General features: G+C 38.0%; 1 protein-coding gene across 15 annotated transcripts in view; it reads right to left on the bottom strand.

The window, feature by feature from the left end:
* The window catches only part of nfia (nuclear factor I/A), a 678190-nt gene that overhangs the window by 474895 nt on the left and 180019 nt on the right, over nucleotides 1-23276 (bottom strand). For 6 of the 15 annotated variants that reach the window (XM_055641846.1, XM_055641838.1, XM_055641840.1 and 3 more), the window contains exon 2: nucleotides 1441-1972. In XM_055641846.1, coding sequence (XP_055497821.1) covers nucleotides 1441-1972 — 532 coding nt within the window. Of the gene's footprint in view, nucleotides 1-1440; nucleotides 1973-2148; nucleotides 3044-3464; nucleotides 3845-7469; nucleotides 7886-10942; nucleotides 11526-23276 lie in introns of those variants that run through there. The other 9 variants (XM_055641845.1, XM_055641847.1, XM_055641839.1 and 6 more) reach the window with 7 other exon arrangements.

Genomic DNA, 23276 nt, shown 5'->3' on the forward strand with positions numbered 1-23276 from the left:
AAACCCCTGAACCTTCCGAGCAGGCCAAATGTGGGTCCAAGCGGTTTTCTGTGTGCAATCGACAGTAAGCATCTAATTTTAAAATGCATATTGTTAAGGAGCAGTGTGTATGTGCTTTACTCTGCTTATTTTAGTAAACATCAGAGTAAAGATTTTAGGTATTACTAACAATATTAACTTGTTTGTTTCTTGCCACTTCATATTTAAGATAAAAAGGTAGTGCACAGTGAATGGATGGAACTGAATATATTTTCCAATACATTTGGACTGCTTTAATGTGATCAAACTTCAGCAGTTATCTCTGTTATTTCCAGAGCCATTGATTACAAAGCTGATGTGTTTCTAACCTGTCAAAGCACTCCTGACAAACAAGGTGGCAACAACCATCCCAGATATTTCCTAAACTCAAAATGTTTCAGAAAATAACTGGTTCCAAACAGCAAATGACTTTCATTTTGAAGATTAAAGTTTGAATACGAGCTTGCTATTCTGAAGACCAGTGATTTGCAGTGATGCGGTTAAAACAGCATTGCAAAAACCTCAAAAGACTTTAGAATTACCCTAGTTTATGTTAAACGTGACAAACATAAGCAACAAAACCTAAGTATCCAGGAAATATTTCCACATTAATTTGTTATATTAACCACTTGAATTACCATATATACACATTATCCTGTTCTCATGGTGCACCTGTAAATAAGAATATCTGAAAAAGAACACATGGGAACTTGTAGCTGCATACAATGTTATTCTATCATTGTAAGCAGTGTATCGAATCGAAAGTTTGACACTTCACTTGGGCAGCAGACAATTAACAGCACAAGACTCCTTCCTTATTAGCTGCTGATTCCAAGATGGCATAACCCATGTGCCAGCATTCTGGGGCGCTGGCTGACCCAAATTTTGAAACTTATGGTCATGCTTTTTGCAGTTGCTGATCTTCTGTAGGTTTTGGTTTGCACATATCACATTCACACAAAAATAACAGTGATTTTCTTTTGTAAACTAATTATAATTCTGATGGGAATTTTCATCTTCATCTTGGGCTATGAAGGGTGGGAGAGGGAGGAAAGAAAGAGAATGCTGGTTTGATCATGAAGGGCGTGAGAAACACAGCTGGAGAGTTTAACAGCAGTTTGTAGATCCGGCCTGTAATGAGCATTTATGACCATTACACAAAAGAAACAAAAAATGCTGATCAAAATCACAGATTGCTTAACAAGTTTAGGCTACACTTGCAACAGGATAGGATCTAGATTATCTTCAAGAGCATGCAGAAGAAAGTTAACGTTACAGAAAAGTACACACACAAGGCAACCATTATGTAAGTTTAAATTTAATGTGAGGATACATGCAGCATAACAATTTCTTAAAAACTAAAATGTAACTAACTTTCATTACAAGGAATTCTGATAAAATACATCCAGAAAATGTACTTACCTGGTGTCTGCACAAAGTACGCCAAGTATAAATCGAGTTCCTTAACAGAAACTCCTATATGATGTGGTTGCACGCACAGCCCAGGGTTAGAGCACTGCGAGGCCTTTACGAGTCGTTCACCATCAGTACTTTCGAGTGGAATACCTTTGAATAAAATCACCATAACCAGGTCCAGCCTCCAGACCTTGTCTGCTTGTCGCAGACAGTCAATTCGCCGCATCTTGCCTTTCTGGTCTGGGTTTGAAAGCACACAGCAAGGAGGTTTCTTCCCAGTGACTGTGAGCACAAAATCCTCTCGATACTCAGGTCGGATGTCTTTGCGCAGCTTTGCTAGGAGCCTGGATGCCCATTTCTGCTTCACCTCTTGCTTTTCGCTCAGCAGTTCATCCTTCACTGCTCTCTCTTCTTCCTTTGACATACGTTTCTCATGCTTCTTGAAGTATTTTCGCTTTCGGGCTTGCAAGTTGAACCATGTGTAAGCAAAGGCTCGGACGTGGGGCAGAAGTGCTTCAATGAAGGGATGGAATTCATCCTAAAAAAGTTTTAAAAACAGACGAGACAGAATAAGCAAAAATGAAATTCTGACAAAAGAAACACTGTCACACTTGAAACATACATTAGAATGTTCTTGTTATAAAGTAAACAAATAAAAAAACAAATTGAGAAATCGAGAGACATTTCACTTAAATCAGAGAATTGATTCAATACCATTGTAAACTCGGACCAGCAGAGTATGTTGTTCAGAGCTGGACTTGGACAAATTTATGCCATGTACAGTGAGAATTCTTTGTGTGAAACAGTCAGAAAGATGCCGACGGCATAACTGAAAGCACCCATGTAGGTGACATCCAGAACACTTGCCAATATTCAAGACGTTCCCTGCATGTGCTTAGTTTGTTTATGGAGCTTTCCCAAAACAGTAGAGAAAGATCCCTCGACTAAAGCATGGGTGCTTTCATTAACCTTCGCCAGCATTAAAAAAAAAATGCAGATCTCTTCACTCTCCGTCCCCAACCCCTTTGCATGTGATGTAGCCAGCATGATCCCGCCTATTTGGCAAATTCCACACACTAGAATGCCAATCAACAACTCGTACGAGGGGGCTTTGTGCAAAGCAAGAGAGGACAAATCTCCCCCCTCCACAAGATGGTTTCAAACACAGCAAGTCTGTACAGTCAGAAAAAAATCTGCATATTCTTCATTGTGAATTCATGCTATTTTCACAAGAACTGTAACATTGAGCTGTACCCTTGTGAACAAAAATTAATAATAAAACCACGCTTACACATTATTTGATTCTATATCCAGATGATGCTACATTAGTATTGAATAGTTATTAATAAGTAGTTTATTTGCAATTGTTATTCAATACTAATGTAAAACAAATTTTCACTGCCTCCTTACCCAACCAGTAAATACAATAAAAATCTGTAAATTCAGAGGGGAGCCCTGTGATCATTATCAACTTTTGAAATCAACATTTCAATCAATAGCATAAAAGTTACTTGTAAAAACAGTTAACTACTCTCGCCGATTACAGCATAAACAATAACAAGGTATTGATAAACATTTCTTTATATGTATGCTATTTTCATTTAAACTAGTCAAAACCATATAGTTAGATAAATAACTATAAATTTTACATCAAACACGTTAATATAAAAGCCCACAAAGGAAAATGAAAAAAAAATTCTGAGCAAAACTGCCATCTGTCTTATTCTTTTGTTTAAACCAAATGCTGCACAAAGTGTTTTTAAACAATAAAACAAAAGTAGCATCACTTTTACGATGAAGTAGATGCAAAATCTGTTGAAACAGCAGAAAATTTAAAAGAATATTATGTAATCGTGTGCGTTTCACATTCCCTTTGCTGAATAAAGTTGCGGATTTTCATTGTATAAACTAGGCCACAGCAGTTCAGGCTGGAAGGGATTTTGCTTAATGATATAAATTAATGAAAAAATGTTGCATTGGTGGGAACATTTGGAGGATTTTTAGATTAAAGTGAATTTTCATTTACCAACCTTTTTCCAGCCACACGACATCTGGCCTGTAATTCTTCAAGCTTAACTGAATTCCTTTACTAAAATCATCTACACGTAGGTAACAATCTGTCCTGAAAAGGAGATTTTCAAACTGCCAAAACAAATAATGAAGCTCAAATTTATTAAATGACTACCTAAGCAGATATATGCCTCCTCCTATCGTGTCACAAAGATTGGGGAGAGAAAGTCAGAACAAACTATTTCTTCCTAAACACAATTTAAAATCAATTGATTTGTTTTAACAAACTCGTTTCATAAAGTGCTAAAAGGGTTAACGTCCCTGTTACTTTTTTCACCTCGGTCTAAACTTTTTGTTTGAAAATCTCTTAACTTAAACACGGAGTTCATTTGATCAAATCATGTTAGTACAGAGAAAGAAATCTCTTAAATATTTTCGCCATTTTCCATTAATGGATTGAGAAATCAATTCTGCACCAAAGTGTTTATTGTGAATATGCCACAAATGCCAACTCTAGAACTCATTCTAAGTTAAAGAACTCAGTCCTGTCGAAAGTGAATTTGTGGAGTTAATATAGATACGTTAGTGCCGTGAATGAAAACCTAGTCAGTATTTGACCTTGGTTGCGTGCATGCATGGAACAAGGGATGCCAGTGTGGTGATACTATGTCACCACATTGATGTCCTTTGCTGTGGCCTTCAGATGCCACTAGTTCAGATCTGTTCTCTGCTGCTTTGTGTTGCAACAGGACTGAGATCTGTAAATCAATTTGCAATTGGGTGGGGGGTGAGGCGGGGGAGGTCGTTTTTTTTTTTTAATTGCCATTTTAGATAAATAGAGATTATTTCTCAAAAATGTAAAAACTAGTGGATAGACAAGAAAAATTACAATGTGAATTATTATAATATTTAAGCATTCTGAGCAAGGTGCATTATAGTTCAGTAATCTACTGCACATGTATGGTTACATTTTAATTCAGTCCAAAGCCTACAAAGTTTTATATATTCTTGCATCGACTTTACGTTGGAAATTTTCCAAAGTACAGTTTCTTTGCTCTACCACACTGCTAATTCAGAAAAGAAGCTTTAAATTACTTTAACCTATGTCACCGCCTACATCTTCCACGATGCCTGACATCTTTCATTTTCAATGTGGAATAACGTTTTTTCCTACAAAAAGAATATCTTCAAAAGAACCAAAAAATATTACAATAAAGTGAATTATGCAGCAGTAAGAAAAGTCCGCAGGCTGGGAGCTTTAGTCAATTTTAGTGTATTTATGCGGCTGCAATTGGTTCTTATTATCTACAGATTCAATGTCCACTATATCATGAAAAGGCTGGGGTCTTAAATATCTGTAGCAGCGCATTACATTTTGCAATATGAAGTTTGTTCCCATTACAGACACATAAGACACTGACATGCAAAGCTGTCTTTTTTTTTAAACCAGAAAGATGAAATTTTCTCCCAATTAAAGTCTATTTTTCCCTATTCAATTTTTAAACAACTATTTTAAGCTAATTTCTAAATATTACATTTTAGAAGGCCAAACCACTTAAATGACAATCAGTAAAGTTGTGGTTTTGTTGTAGGTCTATTTTGATATAAACCTCAGCACTGCACTTCAGTGCAGCAAGCACGTTCTTCTTTTGGCACTGCCATATCAATTAGTGTATGCAGTCTAAAATGATGAAGCAAACAGACTAAGCACCAATGTTCTTTTAAGTGGTTAAAAACTTACTTATATTTTAACTCCGATAATTAGAGTTCTTTATTGTTTACAAACAACTGACCACTGGAAATCTAATTCTCCACTTGCCGCCATTTACTGTTCATGTTTATTATACATCTTTCTTTCCAAGATTAACTTTTTTTTTTAAACAATCCAATACATTTTAGATCATTTGTTGCATTTCTTATTTATGTTTTCATTTAGCAAAGCTGCAAGCAGAATTCATTTTGGAAAGCACTTTTTAAACTCTTTTTTTAGAAAAAAAATGACTGTGATTAAAACCTACACATTATCAGGCATCTATGTTATTTTTGGGGTTCTGCCTAAAACCAAAACATATTCAATAGACTTAGAACGCAAGGAAAATACTGCAGGTAGTAGAAATTATTTGTATTCAAAAGATCAATACTTTCTGTGCAATATTGTAACCATTGTACCAACACACTCTTAACTGTAAAATACCAATCTCATTTTTTCTACCGTACTTGTATTTATGGTATTTTTTTAAACTTATTTTTAAGTAGATTCATCAAAGAATCTGGTATTAAATGTGTGGCTGGGGATTGTCTGAAGCTCAATGCCTCAGTAACTAAATTACCTACAATTAACAAATGATATAATAGCAGAAAGTTTTCTGAGATGCTGTAACAGTATGAATAATATCACAAATGAACAACTTCTTGTGTATTTAATGAATACAGGAAAAGGGCAAAATGTTATGTTGCACACAGGTTACCGAAAATTGTCGAGTTTATATTAAACTTTTGCATCCATTTTTAAATGTTCCCTGACATTTTAGCAAGTAGCAAAACACGGAATAATTTGACGTGTTCATTGGGAAACGCCAACCTGAGAGATATAACGACAGTTACTTCAAGATTGTCATATTGACGTTTACTTTATCTTGCTGTTGGTGCAAAATTAAAGTCATACTACGAACCTTTCCCACAGTCTGGTTAGTGGATTTTAAAAGCATTTGTAAAGATCTTGATGCTCCCCTCCTTCCCACAGGGGAAAGTTCTGAATTTAGAAGATTTATGGAAACATAAAATGCCCACTGTTGATAAAGCTTTGGAAACTTCTAAATGACGTGTAACTTTTTAAAGAAACGACTGGCTGGTAAAGATACATAAACATGTTATTGATAATACTGGAAATAATGAAATGTTGAAACATATATAGCTGCAGGTATGTTTATTTTGTAAAATCGGGGATCCTGGATCCACTTTCTACGGTTCATATTTTAAACATAAGCTTTGGAATTACCGCGGGTTAAATTTCCTACGGTGTATGGAAGTACAAAATAAAGCAGATTTCAAAGCAAAACCGCAATCTAGAAACTTGAGTGTAAAGAAACGCGGCCCGCCAGCAGCCAACGAACGCTTCCACTGGGGAAACCTCTACCTTCCTCAAAAGGAGCGGCAGTAAAACTCCGTTAAAAGGGAAAACCTTGAGGGTGTCTGACTGAATGGTCCCAACAAACAGGGAATAATGACATGGGCGGTGGGCTTTGGGGAAGTGGTTGAGACGAATCAAAATAATAAGGAACTCGAAAGGGAAGCCGGTGTCGCCACGAAACCACAATGCCCGCAAACACCCATCAAATCGCAGCGTTTGCAGAAGTGCTCCAGAAAAGTTAGAGGTAGGTGCTCAACCTCCCAGAGAAAAGCAACTTGGCCTGACGGTACTCCACACCTGATGGGACCTCGGTGTCCCGCCAAGAAACTCTCGCCGTCAAGTCCACCTCAGCCTGGGTGAAGCAGCCTCGACAGCGGGCTCGCCGAGCGCAGTGTTCGCCGGAGCCGCTGTTTTGGCGCTGCGGCGGGGTGAGCGGCCACTGGCGGGGTTGTTGTCGAAGATATTATTTTAAAAAAATCAAACTTCCGCGCACCGCTGTTGTGAGTAAACTCCGTACCTTACAGTCAAAACAAAAGCGTGCTTCCCCATCGCTCGCTTTCCACCCACCCCCCTCCTTCAAAAAAATAACAGCAGCCATCACCACACTTCGCTGGCCTGGGAAAGTCTTCAGAAATACACTGCACCTTTGCAAGTACCGCTCTTGGAAAATGTAATTTGTAAAAAAATATATATATACTCTCAAATATTACATTCAAAAATAATAAATATTAATACGTATCCGCCATTAGCCATGTGCCTCAATGGGGCAGATCGCTGAGCCCACACACTGATCTCAGAGGCAGCAGGAGGCAGGGGAAAAAAAGAGGAAAAAAAGTTTAATAAAAATCCATGCTGGCCTCTAAAGGGATACAAATGTTGCAAAAATGTATCCTACCTGGGTGAGACAGAGCGGAGAGTACATTATTGTGGCGGTGCTGGTGGTGGTGAGAGGAAAAGCCGGCTTTCACATTTCAGTCTCGAACTGAAGCCAGCTCGCTTCTCCATCCTGAACTTTAACCCCGCCTATAGTTACTATATAGTCCACATCGCAACTCTGCCTCTCTCAGTCTGACAGTCGGGCGGGCGGGCGGCCGCCAACACACACCTTCCCTTCCCTCGGTCTCACACCTGCTTTGCCGGAAGATATCTTCCCCTGCCCGCTCTCGGGCTGCTTTCTGCGGCAGCGGTCTCGATCTTATGATTGAGAATTAAACGGGGAAAAGTCAGGCTCGCAGCCTGTCAGTGAGGGAGCGCTAGCTTTCTCTCAGCCAGACTGGACTACACCCCTCTCGATTGCTCCGCAGCTCCCGGCGCCACGCGAACATCGCTCTCCACCCCACCCCACCCCCCACCCCCCCTCCACCCTCTCTCTCTCTCTCTCTATATATATATATATATATATATATATCAGTATATGAGGAGCTTTTCGAAATAAAAACAGACCGACTGGATTCTTGAACAAAACCCGATCCCCTTCCCAGCCCTGAGGCTCTGCGTCAACAGCCGAATGCAGCAGGACAGTGTGGCTGGATGCGGCGGCCAATGTGGAGAGCCGACAATGAACTTGGACTTGAGCTTGTGGCAGGCACACTGAGCGAGCGCGTTTCTTTCTCATGGCCCATTCATGAAAAGAAATTCCGCCACAAAACCCCAACACCGTGACATACACATTTTAAGAAAGTTCAAAGTCTCCGTGCAACTTTCTTGTAAATAAATTATGGAGCGATTTGTTTGGCAGCGTTAAAGTTAGTTGCGAAATGATTTGGGGTATTTCTTCCCCGCCCCCACCCCCACCAAGTCGGGTTTTGTTTAAACCAAAACCTCTGATTTGTGCAGTCAGGCTTTGGCGCCTTTTTCTAACAACAATAAATCACAATACATAACTAAGAATCATGCGCCTGTTTATTGTTTTTTTTCCCCTTCGCGTCACGTCCAGCGCTCCTCCGCACGGCTGCCGTTCATTGTTTGACATTTTCTTTGCCTGCGCAAATGACCCATATGTAACACTGAGTGATAAACCATTGGTCAGGCACCACGCATGCGCCATCACTGCAATGCACTTTGGGTCTTGTAGTCTTTGTTCCTGTTCACTGCGCAACTCCGCTTTAAGAATGTGTAGGAAGGAACTGCAGATGTTGGGTTACACCGAAAACATGCACAAAATGCTAGAGTAACTCAGCGGGCCAGGCAGCATCTCCGGATAGATGGTCACCCATTCCTTCTATCCAGAGGAGCTGCCTTGCCTGTCCCGCTGAGTTACTCCAGTGTCTGTCCACTTTAAAAATAATGTCTGAGGCTGTGTACCACATCGCCACAATTTCCATTACCGTAGATTGTGAAAGATATATTAATTTATGTTAATGAGCCCATATTTCTAAACAAATAGACATGCTCTGAAGTGTGCAAGTTTTAGTGTGTTAGTGTGCAATTGGGTTGAAGGTGTGTGTGTTTTTAACTAATGAAAAGCGAGTAGGGTAGCTCGCACTTTGAAGAAATTATCACGAGATTAGGTGCAGCTCTGAATTAAAAATTACAAATCGAAACCAGAACTGAAATGCAGCGGAGTGAAAACATATGGGTGGAAGGTTAGGACCTCATCACAATGCAAAATATTCCAACATGTTGCAACCACAACCCTTGTTATCCATTAAACTTTCCAGTGTGTTAGCAATGTAGCAATAACTGGGAAACGTTGCATGGATTATTTTCCAGTAGCACGTGTTTGTTCAATTATTCTCAAATATATACGCATCTTGGTAATGGTGGGATTCAAGACGTGTGAACTGGTTAATTTGGATAGTACTGTTGTAGTTTCTACTTAATGGCATATTGGTTAATTTTGTTAATTTTCAAGACATTTATCTTAAAGGAAATTTATCTTAAAATATTTAAAGTTCTATGTCACAAATGACATGAGTGCACATAAGTTTCATTCCACGAACACTCAGAAATTCAGTACTCGACGTTGGTGAAAAATAGTGTATTCCTAGAATGTTAAGGAGATAATGTAAAGCCTGGTTATGACTGTCAGTAGTATGGAATGTGCATGCTCCACGGCAACGCAGAAAACGCATGGACAAAGCCTTTCATTGTAGTGCCAAGAAGATGATGGGAATGCAAAGAGAAAGTCATAACACCCGCCATTTCTGCATTTGGATTGGCTATCATAGAAAACATATACAAGTCAATTCAAAATACACAGCGATTTAAAGGGAAACCACTCCAGGGACTATTCCCCGCCCATCATCCATATCCTTGAGTTCACTTGCTGCGGAAATCCCTGTGGCTATGGTCGCGTTAAAATCCTTTAATACCTTAGAAAATAATTGTATCTGAAAATATGCAACATTGCAGCAGATTTAATCCAAACATTACCATGATTTCCACTACCCCTATTCAAATAGCCCCCTACTTCCGAAGGCAAGAGAAGGTACCAACTGTCTTATTTACCTATCAAAACTATGGATCTGGTCCTTTACACATAACCCCATTGAAAACTAATGGCCATTTAAAAGTCACCATGCAAAGCCAAAGCAAGTGGGCAACATAATATTCATGCAAATTATGTATAATTGCAAACGTTATGTACAATTATAACACGGTGCAAGTTATTTATTTCGTGATTGTTTCTTATCTCATTTAAGGGAATTACAAAAGAGAAAAGCACTTTTGCTAAATTGATTCTTTTATGTAAAAATATATATTGCACGTGTATTTTGGACTACACGGTGGGAAACCTGGACACGTACTATATTATGTTTAATGAAAATGAAATGGTCTATGACCTTACACAGCTCGCACTTAGTAAATTGATTGATCCAGCTTTAGCACTGTACACATTGAACTACAGTTCCCAACAAACCCTTCCAAAGTATCCTATTGCAAATAAACCAAACTTGATAGCGGAAACTCCAGCTAGAACGCACCGATTGGCGCAGCGCATCGCGAGGATGTTAATGAAAATTTCAATTGGTAGAATGATCTGCCTATCATGTCGGTTCAAGTTCACGTCTCGGCTGACCGTTTGAAGAAAATGGTTTTTGAGACTAAATCACACGTCTCGACATAGAGAGCGCGCAACATTTTTTTTGCCTGCTCTTGCACCAAGCAAGCGACGGGGGAAAATTGCCAAGCTCAGCGCTTTCTAACAGCCCCGATCTTGGCCCAATAATTGACATTTTCTACATGGACGCAAACTGGAACCGGACGCAAACTGGAATTAAAAAAAAATAGACATCTGCTGTTAAATATCAGGCTGAAACATTATTAAATATACTTTAAAATATCCCTAAATATTTTGCATTCAAATTTAGAATATGCTATTAAAATGATATTAAATTGAAATAAAGTTCATTATGTATCACGTACCATCGCCATGTAAAGAGTACGTGACAAACTTTAAATTGTTCAGACGTTTAGCTTCATTGTTGTCGTCTTTTTGTTGATTATATTTTGGTTTTAATGTATAAACTGGGGACCGTTGCAAACCGGAAGCGAAACCATGCAAAAGCCGCTGCGAAAAAAAAGTCGGCGAATGATGCCCGAGGGTTTTTTTTTTGTTTCCCAAGAAGAAGCCCTTTTGAAAGCGTTCCAAGATCGCTCACATTTCTCTGGCTCTGTGCTGATGGCGAAAGAGCACTTTTGTGGAGCGCCCTGAGAAGTTGCAATCGATTTGCAGTCCTTAGTGTTTATTTCCGCATCGGTATTTGCATAGAAACCACGCACGGAGCAGACCGCACGTTTGACCAATAAGCGTCCAGTATCCCGGGAGACGTAAGTCGCGCGAGCGTCTGGCCTGGAATTCCATTCCCGGGCCGAGGTTCTGTTCCATCACCGATCAGATCTGCACGGCGTGAAGCTCCTTTCATTTAATATACTGAAGGCAATTGTAATGTGCTGTGATTTTTTTTTTTGAATAGCAGAATTAGGTAAGGAAGCATGATAGATTTTTGTTTTCCCCTTTGTAACTTGCAGGATTTGTACGTTTCATCTACCCGTTTATTTCCTTGCGCAGTTCAAGAGATCTCGGCCTATTTCTATTTCGCGTTTTAAACATGGTCCATTGGCCCGTTATCCCTAAGCATAAAGGAGTATTTCACAAATAAATATGCAATCTGCTTGCCAAGAAAAGTAGAGATGTGCCGAGGAATATTTACTGGGATATTACTGACCTTTGTAGGGTTTGTAACTGAGCTTGTATGGAAAAAATGGCATTTTTGTCAGGACTGGTGTACTCAAATGGCAACAGTTACTACAGGGGAGAAATAATGGTAACTCTTGTTGAAAAAATATCGACACAGATAAGAGAATGAGAGTGTACTGCATTTGAAATGTTTAAGGGAACGCAGTTGTATTGTAAGCATGATTATTAAACAATAATCTTACTTTAGAAGCACGATGTACTCCTTTAAACTATCCAATAAAGATTGTGCTTCACAGAATGTGTTATTTATTTTACTATTTCTACTAGGAATTAAACCCTCGCATTCCAATGCTGAGTTCATTATCCCAAACAGGTGTATTATTCACGCACATATCAATAACAGTATTTTTAGATATTTATGCATATGCCTGATTTATTGTCCTATTACTGAGACTATCACCAAAGGACAAAATACTTTGAAGTTATATTTTAAGTTGGACCATCTGCGTAAATCAAATAGGTGTGTTGACTCGGTGATTATTATATCTTCACGCATTATAATTCTGCACTTCCCACACGAACTGGATGATATTGACAGTTGCGGTCGTAACTTAAATCACCTGTCTAGGCCTCTGTCCTGATTATTTCAATACACACCATCCGCAAGTGAAGGTTTTATAAATATTATTCAAGTGCTTCTGTTACAACAATTGTGATATTCTGGTTTTGCAGCGGCTTAACCATAAATTGATAAAAAAAAAAGCAGGCATCAAAAGGATAATCATATTCAATAGTTCAAACTTAATCGAACTTGCACCTATTGATTTTTGACCGTCGGTTTATTGGAAACGTTTGATTCATTTGGATATGTGTGTACACGTCAAATACCGAGTTTTTCTACCAATATACTGTGTGCATTTACAGCGTGCAGTGCGTTGAAATTGAATGCATCTTGCCGTTGAACACAAATGAGAGTGTGACGCAAGTAATAAATATGGAAAACTTCGTTCCAAATGACACCTCTCGATGTCTTGGGATTGAAAACATTTAAATATTTAATGGGCGTTACTTTTTTTTAATCATTTATGATTTATTGTAAATAGAAAGATTGAATATACTTACAATATTAACATACACAATAATCGAACTAATATATTTCATTCAGATGCACATCTCTTGAGATAGACATCATGTGCAACATTGCACCAATCATATTCCAAACTGTAACAAAGCTCAGCTTGTACATTACCCGCAGACAGGGACAATGTCTTGGATTTATGGTGCTGGTTGATTTGGACATACCACAAATAAATAGACTGTTGCAGCGTTATATTTGACACATAGCTGCACTTCCGAAGCAGTCGATGTTAAAGGTCACAGATTTTCCCATAGGTTTTTATTTACATTTCACGAGTTTCGCTAACACGAAAGGTATAATTTGCTTGGCGAGTACTAATTAACCCAATCACAACTGCGGTATTCGGAAATATATTTCATCCGTTGTCTTTAGTAAAATTCCCAAATGAAGACTGGCAGACTCGATCAACAGCAGGAGCAACCGCCCCGAGGAACTTTAAAAAATACAGTGGATCGACAATCATTTACGTGATGACAAAGTTCGCAAGCTTTCGCCGCTCCTATTTCAAAAGTGTCACATTGACATTAATTTGATAACTTTTTTTTTAGTGTGAATTATCTCTAACACCGAAGGGGTCGCAATGTCTAAGAAAATGATCCGGCTCATTATAAATAAAGCCGTGTTAAGTGAAAAAAATAAAGTCTCAACAAAACTAGACGCCGCGACAGCACGTACAAAGCGATCTGACGTTTACTGAAAGTGATCACAATGCAAAACCTGCTGGATTTTTTGTTAATTACAACATCGATTCATTCTAATACAAAGAACCGGAGTATTTTCCCACTAATTATACGAATACATCTCACTCGCGGAGATGTCCATATTGATTTGGCGCTGTAGATATTGATTTGAAGGCATTCTAGAACAGGGAGTGTGGAAGAGAAAGTCTTTGTATATTATTCCGCCGCTTTTTGCAAAGCAGAACATTAAGAACCCAAATCTCGTGTTAACACCGTGCAGTACCACAACTAGAGGGCTCTAATAGCAACAACAAAGAGAGATTTTCTGATTTTGGAAAATGTTGGGAGAGAGTTGAATGCCCACCCCCACTTACAATGGTGCGCTCCACCGAGTTGCGATTTTTTTGCCCCATACTGTTGCAACATTTTGCTTTACTCTCGAAATATCAACTTTACAAGCAATGTTCGGAAGCAACGTGGAGAAAAAAAGAGTAGGTCTAAAATAAAGTTTTTTAAAGATGTACTTTTTTCACTCTTTCAATACTTCTGCGAAGTGTATATTTGATATCTTTCATGCAGAAATGGAGCAGAGAGTTTAAAGCATATTTACAAATGCCATTCAATCTCCCATAAATTCTGAAAAATATGATCACACTAAGGAGTGATGAAGTCGTTTACAATAATAGCTCTTAACCGTCACGGATATGGGGAATATATGTAAATACACCAAGAAGAGGACTGCACCATTACTTTGAATGTTAACCAAGAAGTTCAACGTGTTCATTCTGGTGCGCACATTACAATAGGCATCTTTGTCTACAAGCACACGCACTATTAGACGGAATAATACATATAAGATTTTTAAAACAATATAACATTTTCATGAAAAGAGGAGAAAATATTTTTTTCAGGCTTTAAGTTGAACTCGCAGTTTTAAAAGTTGCGTTCTGTATTCATGGTTCTTCTGATTTTCGATCGTGTACTTTTACGATTTAGAAGTCCGATACTTCGCTTATAATCAAGTGTCGCGTTTTATAGGTTCGTGAGAACTTCCGTCGTTTTACGCTTTTTTATTCCACGAGTGTTACATATTTTTATGTTTTTCGTGGAGTCGCGTGAACATGGACACCTTTACATTGTCCACTTCGTGTTAACTTCTGAAAAGATCAAAAGACACAGCACAAAAAGGTTTCATCATGGTTATGATGAAGTTAAATCTATATCCACTCGCTATTCTCCCGCACGTTCAACATTAACCAAAAATAATAGAATTCAAAAGAATACATAGATATATTCCTCTTTGAGCCTTTACAGATTTGTTTACTGAATTGGCTTGCGCACCTGCATTGTCATATTTAAAATAAATAATAAACCTTAGATTTCTGTAAACGTTTCCGCTTAATATAAATTTTACCGTTTAAAAAAAAAATTAGACTCAGTTTTTTCCGAACGTAATTTTAGGTTCTCTAATTTCCGACTAACTGTAAATTGGCGCTGAAGCAACTTTCATTATTTTAATCCTCAGCCAAGTTGCGAGTTTATTTTTGAATACTTGAAAAGTTAACTATTTCTGTGCACGCACGACTCCAAGAAAGGGTGCAATATTTTATTTTACATACGCTATCGATCGGTGGTGCAAAACGGACACCAGTTTATTCTGAAATCCTGAGCTAAACGTAAATTAAATATATATTGAACCATCCCTGGTAGCATTGCTAGTCTATGCAGAATTTATGCTCGATTTGGTTTTACGCAAGATTATGGTCATAAATAATAGAACATGTTTGCTGTTAATTACATATCAAACACAAGCACTCAATCACCAACCAATTCTTAAATTGTATGTCAAATAATAATATTAAGCCCACTAATGACTCACGAGTATAAGTGATTTAGATAAAAAACAATTAACTCCAGAAAGATCATGTATTTGTCAATTTACGGACGATTTAGCACATGCGAAATTATCTACTGGTTCACAAATCAATATGAACCTTTTCTCATAGTGTCAAATACAAACCAAATGTGATTTACGTTTCAAAGAGAAAATATCCATGTTCAAATTGAGTCGGTGTAGTGAACGATTTCAACATATGATCGAATGGGAAATATTAAAAGTTATGTGTTCCTTAAATAAAGTTCATATTTGCGACCTTTAAACAACCATATATGGTTATATAATTAGCTGTCTGCAAAAAAAAGTTTGAAGACTCGATATTTAGATCTGCATTAATTAAATGAAAGATTGCATTGGTAACTATATAATTTTGTTGTTAATTCTGCTAGGTTTCCTTGTTCAGACATTTAGTTGGAAGATTATTATTTAACATTTGCCAACATGGCTATGAATTATGCAACCTCTGATTGTGTATTGGCGCTCTTCAACAATAGTTACAAATGTTCAATCTTCCATAATAAACGGAACTATAACTAATAAATGGTCTTCGATATTATACTCCTTTCATGAGAGCTACAATTTAAAATATCCATTTAAAACTTGGCGGAATTTTGCATCTTGCTGTCTTTATTTTCGACGGAATTCATTCGAATGTATTATTTCTCAGTTTCCAGATCTGCACATTTCAGAAAATAATTTTCATAAGTGGGTAATAAAATAATATTTGAAAATTAATCCCCAAATTCAAAGATGAGCAGATTCATTTATTTATTCTTTAAATAAGACGAACAGAGGACCATAAAAGGGAGGGGTGTGACAATGACAATTGAGATATTTATTCACCAATAGAATGTGAATCGATTTTAACCACGAGGTAAGAACTAATTTTAATTCTGCAAACTTCAAAACCTAAGCAATAAAACAATTGTGACAAGTCATAACTGTTGCAAAATTGATCTGATCCATTATGAAAAACTCGGAGGTAAGAACAAATGTGAAGTCCAATATTAAAAAAGTGAAATATGGAAACACCTTGAGGGTGTTAATAGTAAAACCCACTTGATCAAATTTCAGAAGTAGACAAAATATTGAAATATGTATTTATTGGGGGTTTTTCGTTCATTCAAAGACAAGTTTTAAATTAGTTTTTAGCAGCAGGAGATTGAAGATACATAACCATTTTTTAACCAAAGTGGAATGGCCAAATTTAGCTTTTTGGATAAACCTCGGATTTCAATGTATACCCCTACAAGTAACACTGACAAGTTTATAATAATTTGGTGCTGGAATTACATGAAAGTTATTGCAACATTCAAATGTGCTTGCTTTAGAAAATACTGGAACTAATATACCGGGTAATCTAAATATCAATATGGCACTGTATTCCAGAGGACTACTTCTAATAATAGTTAGGAACAAACAATAAAGCAGCAGTTACATTATACGTTTCTATATTTATTTTCTTCATAATTTGTCGCAATATCAAACTACATCCACCGGGACATTACTTACCGTGACGCTAACAATATACAAACAGCATGTTTTAATCTACACCCGCGGCATTACACTGTTAATATTCTTCCAATACATGTACGTACTAATTGTATAGTTTATCAATGGTACTCTAGCTCATTTTCGTTATTTTTCGTCGTGGTTAACCTATAAAATCAAGAATAAAAAGCGGAATTACTTATCTGATCTCAGGTTTGGACTAAAATTGGATGAAACACGAAATTGTTCCAATTATACAATTAAGTTATTTTGTTTTTCACGCTAATACTTTTCACATTTAAATGTAGCTGCTGAACGCTTGGAGATGGGAAGTTGCGCACTAGATTGGTCCATGATTACCACCTCCGATACTTTACTGCCAACATCGAAAATGTTATGAGCATGTGCCCCTACCTGCCTGTATCATAATCGGAGTTAAAGTAAATACACTTGATTTAATTATTTCATTTTATTTCGTTTATTTGCTTCGTTTAGTTATTTTTTTTCATGTCGATATTGAATCAGTACGTTTAGAAATAGTTTAGCTGCTCAGGATCAGAAAAAAACACATTCGAACTGGGAAGAGATTTAATGTACCTGATACAGAATGAGACGAAAGGTGAATATTTTAGGCATTTTTCTATAACTATTTTTTCATTTGAAAATTAATCGTTATATTTAATAAAACCACTGTATGTAAATCCGACATTTCATGATGAAAGGAAAACGAGTTGTTAATAGTACAGTAGTAGGAATAATTCCACTGACGTCTTGCTAAACTATTCCAATAAATTATTTATAAAAATAAAATAGTTATAGAAAAATGCCTAAAATATTCACCTGTCGTCTCATTCTGTATCAGGTACATTAAAGGATCGTTACAATTAGTGTCCCAATCAAATGTCAGGAAATAATAATCGATTCAAACTAGCTACAGACGGAAAAAAAAACGATGGCGAATGATTATATCAAAACCTCAACACAAACTATCAAAATAAAAGACTAGCACGCAGGTAGCAGCAAAAAAGTATCAAATTAAAACTGTGAAACACCAACATCCAGATTGTTGAGGAACTTTCAGGCCACGATGTCCAGCAATACATTTTATTTTAAAAAAAATTGTTGCCTAAATATTGCACAATGCAATTTATAAATTATTTTTCATAAAAATCTCGATTATTATAATTAACTGAGCAACCAGTATGAGAATTCGGTTACACTGGTCTGCAGTTAATCTTATTTAACTACATTATATTGTAGATTATATTTAGCGTCCAGTTACTTGGGGAAAATTTGGGAGCACCTGAAACAGTGTTCCTTGCGGCAAATATTAAAATAAAGAGCTTCTGCTCCTATTACTAATTATGAATAAGGTTTTATGCGCTGGATACCAACTTGCAATGCTTTATTTACAATCTGATATTTGAACACATAATTTTTAAATGTTTAATTTTATACTGATGTTATATTTTATTTACATGAATACAATAGCTTTCGTGGAATAATCTGTAATACATCTGGTTCAATCTCAGGACAATTATTCTTAATCATACTTACATTAAAAAACCCAACAGAATATACAAGTTCTGATATTATTTAAAGACAGTGGAAAATTCGAACGGTCTCCATTTTTAAGTTTTCTTCACTATTTTGATATCACAGGTGGATCCTTTTTGTATGTAGTTTCTCAATATCTATTTTTAAAATATCTGACGCATTATATTTCTTTGTGGGGAAAAAAAGTATTCTTTAGTTTAGAGATGTTTCAGAACACAGAGCATAGGATGCTTTTACCAGAATGTTTTTTTTTGTAAAATACAGTTGGTGCCATTCGTTACGTTGCTATTATTGATCTGATTTGGTCAGTTTTTGAATGCCATCTAAATGCCACTATCCACACTTTTGCCAGTAAAAATGTGCACATTAAAATCTAAATGGAAAGTTGTGCACGCTGCCCCGAATATATTCAAATACAAACCTACGTCCTGTAATTTAAATTTGCGTAATAGCGTCAGTGTTGATATTAAATATATGCCCCACCCCCCTCCCCCCATGCACAAATAGATACACGTCAGCTATTCTCGCAAGTCTATCACATTGAAGATCCTATAACTTCTGATATTTTTTCATACCTGAAATATTACATAATTTAATTCAGGCTGAATGGTATAATGGTGTTTCTGCAATCAATTTTAAAGCAAATTATTATAAACCAAAAGTAGATGCATTTGTTAACACCACAGATGCAGTGAGGTCAAAAAACTCTTGCAATACGACAATATGGCTTTCTAATTGTGTAGGGGTAAATTAAGTCGCAAATTATTTTGAATAAGAACATAAGCGGGTATTAGGCGGAATTGCCCGCATTCATTGCTGTTTACAGATTGCATATAAAAAACTATCCGAATTAACGAATGCATGTACTATTTTCAAAGAGAGATTATGGGTAAGTTAAATAATAACATTATAAATGCGGTATATACTAGACTTGTCCAGAAATACCTACAATTTAGAATTACATCTGGTATACATTTGATATATTCTGTTGATACATAAAACCGCCGACCACCGAGAGTATAGTTGGCGGGTTTATTGGCAATCTTTGAAATGTTGATGTATTTTGATATTTTGTAACTTGTAGTTATAATTTTACTTTCCTGCAATGGAGGAATTGGATAAACCCTTTATATTTGACCAGAGAGCTGATTTCATATTTGGGTTACGCGTTTTAGTAATTTGTCCAATTGTATTTTTTCTTTGCAAGTTATTGAGAGTAAAGTATTGCATTTGGAGTTGTGGGGGCATTGATAAGGGAATTGTTTTATGTTGGATAGCTTGGTTATATAATAATAGATATTACTTTAGCTTTTTTTCAGTTGTGAATGCCCAATTTTCGACCTATGAAGATAAACTTACAGGTAGAGATCCACGTGTCCATGAGACTTTGCTCATTTAACATGGTAGTACGGTAATAAAAACAGTGAAGTGGTTCGGAATTTATTTATAATTCGAGAGCCTGAGCGCCCCTAAGAGGCAGAGACAAATTCGCAGTACTGCACATTACAGGAATGGTGCGGGACTAATCCTGGTGTGGGAGGCTGGGGAGAGGAGTGGGGTTTTTTTTGCTTGTGAACGTGCGTGTATTGTGTGCATGTGCGTGTTCACATGAACATGAAAAGAATGTGTGCTGATGTGGGAGGCAGTGTTTGTGTGGGTATACGGGGGATTGTGTGCGCGAAAGAAAGAAAGGCATGTTTACGTCTGTGTGTTTGAGAGTGTACAAGAGAGGAAATGTGATGTGCACGTGTGGGAGCCAGGGAAAGCTTGGACGTTTGCTTGGGTAGGCAATGGGGGCGCGCCCGCGTGTGTTTGCGTGGGCCTGTCCGCTGGTGCGCGTCCTCTTGTGTCTAAGTGCATGCGTTTTTAGAAAATGTACACGCCCGAAATCGTGAAAAAAATCTTTGAAATTAAGGTCGTCTTAAATGGCTGTCAGTGTGTATTAATGATTGCCACATGAGTATGAAGGTATATATTTGCAGTGGGAAAGTGTGGACATGAATATGAATGAGTGGATGCCACCCTTCATGAATGAATGTGTGTGTGGCTGATTGAGAATGCGACAGTTTGAGTCGGCGACTGATACCAGGCTGTTCTGAAACCGCTGGCCTCAGCTGTATCTGAGGTCGTAGTACTTACTCTGTGCTCCAAAGCATAGATCTATTTCACGCGGAAGATGGACACACAAAATTGGAGTAACTCAGAGGGACAGGCAGCATCTCTGGAGAGAAGGAATGGGCGACGTTTCGGGTCGGCTTCTCTTCGGCTTAAACCAGCATCAGTTCCTTCCTACACAGATCTCTCATGCTATTCTTTTAATGAGAGGAAAGCAGGGACCCGTGTATCAGTTGCTGGCATTAATCTACATATTAGCTCTGAACCTTTCCAGGTGAACTGTTAAGACGTGACAAGAGTTGTACTGATCTGGATAGACACAAGATGCTGGAGTAACTCAGCGGGTCACACTGCATTTCTGGAGGAAAGGAATTCCATTCCTCCAGAGTTGCTGCCTGACCGCTGAGTTACTCCAGCATTTGTGTCTATCTTCGGCGTAAACCCGTATCTGCAGTTCCTTCCTACACGTGTACTGATCTGGATACCGAGTTTTAATACTACTTCGCTACTACATGTACTTTGTCGGGAAAATGTGGTGTGACAGTGTGTGTGAATGCAGGTTGACGATATACAACTAGGTACTGTATATGCCCGATTTCGTGTTTACTCCTGGAACGATGCTTCACTTCTCAGTGTTTCATTTTGTATTATCTGCGGTTCAGCATCCGACCCAGCTCCAAATTACACTAAAATGAAGCTTCCCAACAAGCGGTCGGGCCTGGAATGCGCTGTCAGGGTTCATGGTAGAGGGAGATACGAGAGTGGTGTTTAAGAGGCGTTTGGACGCAGGGATTGGAGAGAGATGGATCATGTGTAGACGGAGCAGATTTTTTTTTCTTGGCATCGTGTTCGACACAGACATCTTGGCCGAAGGGCCTATTCCTGTGGTGCACTGTTACACGCTCTATCGGTGAACTCACCATGAACGCAGTACAAATTCGGTATAAACGCAAAGTTCCATGGTAAACATTATATTCATTAAAAAAAAGCTAAACGGGTTGTTTTCTCTCCACAGTTATGAAATTATATATATAGGTTTATACACAGTCATGTCCTTGTCTACTTCAAAAAGACTGCGAAATGCGCAGACTTCTTCTGTTGCCAGTGTTACTGAAATCTGATGACTTACCAGTAGTTAGAACAGATACGAGTTTGACACATGTTAACTGCAACTTAAAACGTCTGCACGTGTGTGTGTGTGTGTGTGTGTGTGTTAGTTAGTAAGAGAGAGAGAGAGAGAGAGAGAGAGAGAGAGGAGGGGAAGGGGGGGGGGGGGGCGTATGGGAGGCAGAGAAATCAAGTGTCAGTTTTTACGAAGAAAGTTTGTTTGCCTTACATTCACTTTATCACATATGACGTATCCATTGTAATGCTGACCAATTTAGATGACAATGACAGTTGGGGTCAATTTACAAACACTAGTGTGGGGGGTGGGGGTGGGGTTGGGGGTGTTGGGGTTAAGATTGGTTTCCCACAAGAAACACTGTATTCGGAAGCATTTCACTGGTTGTAACGCGTATTCAGGCTGCAGGCCATGAAGGGGGACACATCAATTCACGTTTATTTTAGTTAACGAGATGAACACCAATTTCGTTTACTGTTCTTTGGTACTGCTAAGAACAAAGTGCATGAGGAGTTTAGCCCAGGAGTCATTACTATGGAGTGTGTCATCTCTCTCCACAAAAACAACGACACTGTTCATCTGCATGAAGACAAGTTACTGGCATGGAGAGTAAGCTGTCCTTTTGCAGTTTCCTTCATATTCCATATTTGTTTGTAGAGTGACCTTTCTGATCCACTACAAATATGCTCCGTTACGTTCAGTTACATTACATTACTTATCGGCCTATTTCGATGGGCCAGTTAGGTTGATTCCATCATGTTCGTGTCTTCATCAACAATAATGAACATATGTGGGTACTTCTGGTTATTATGGTAAAGTCCCACGATCCAATGAAACTAAAAGATGGCAATAAGAACCAACAAGAGTCCCACAAAACCGAAATATACCTCATCGGAGGTATAAGCATGCAGGACGAAATGTGTAGGGAGGAACTGCAGATGCTGGTTTAAACCGAAGATAGGCACAAATGCTAGAGTAACTCAGCGGGACGGGCAGCATCTCAGGGGAGAAGGAATGGGTGAAGTTTCGGGTCGAGACCCTTCTTCAGACTAGTCAGGGGAAAGGGAAACGAGTGATATTGACCATGATGCAGAGAGATATAGAACAAATGAATGAAAGATTTGCTAAAAAAAAAGTAACGATGATAAAGAAAACAACAATGGCCTGTTTCCTTTATTATCGTTAGTTTATCATCATTACTTTTTTGCATGTCTTTCATTCATGTGTTTTCTATCTCTCTACATCACCGTCTCTATCTCTAGTTTCCCATTTGCACTGACTCTAGAGTGAAGGGTTTCGACCCGAAACATCACCCATTCTACACAGGTGATGCTGGCTGTCCCGCTCAGTCTGCAGGAACCTCGTGGTCGCGAAGGGAAAGATAACGGCCTATTTTCCGATGCCCCAACGGATGAATTGACGAATTTCGCAAACTCCGAGGGGAATTGGCCAACGTCCAGCGATCGTTCTGCGATCAATACGGTTTATTGTTTTAGAAAATGATATGTTTGCATATTGCAGTTGAATTGGCGGAACCCGTTGACACTGGGCTAACAGA

Source organism: Leucoraja erinacea, chromosome 10 (assembly GCF_028641065.1).
Source record: "Leucoraja erinacea ecotype New England chromosome 10, Leri_hhj_1, whole genome shotgun sequence".
In the NCBI taxonomy this organism is placed as follows: Eukaryota; Metazoa; Chordata; class Chondrichthyes; order Rajiformes; family Rajidae; genus Leucoraja; species Leucoraja erinaceus.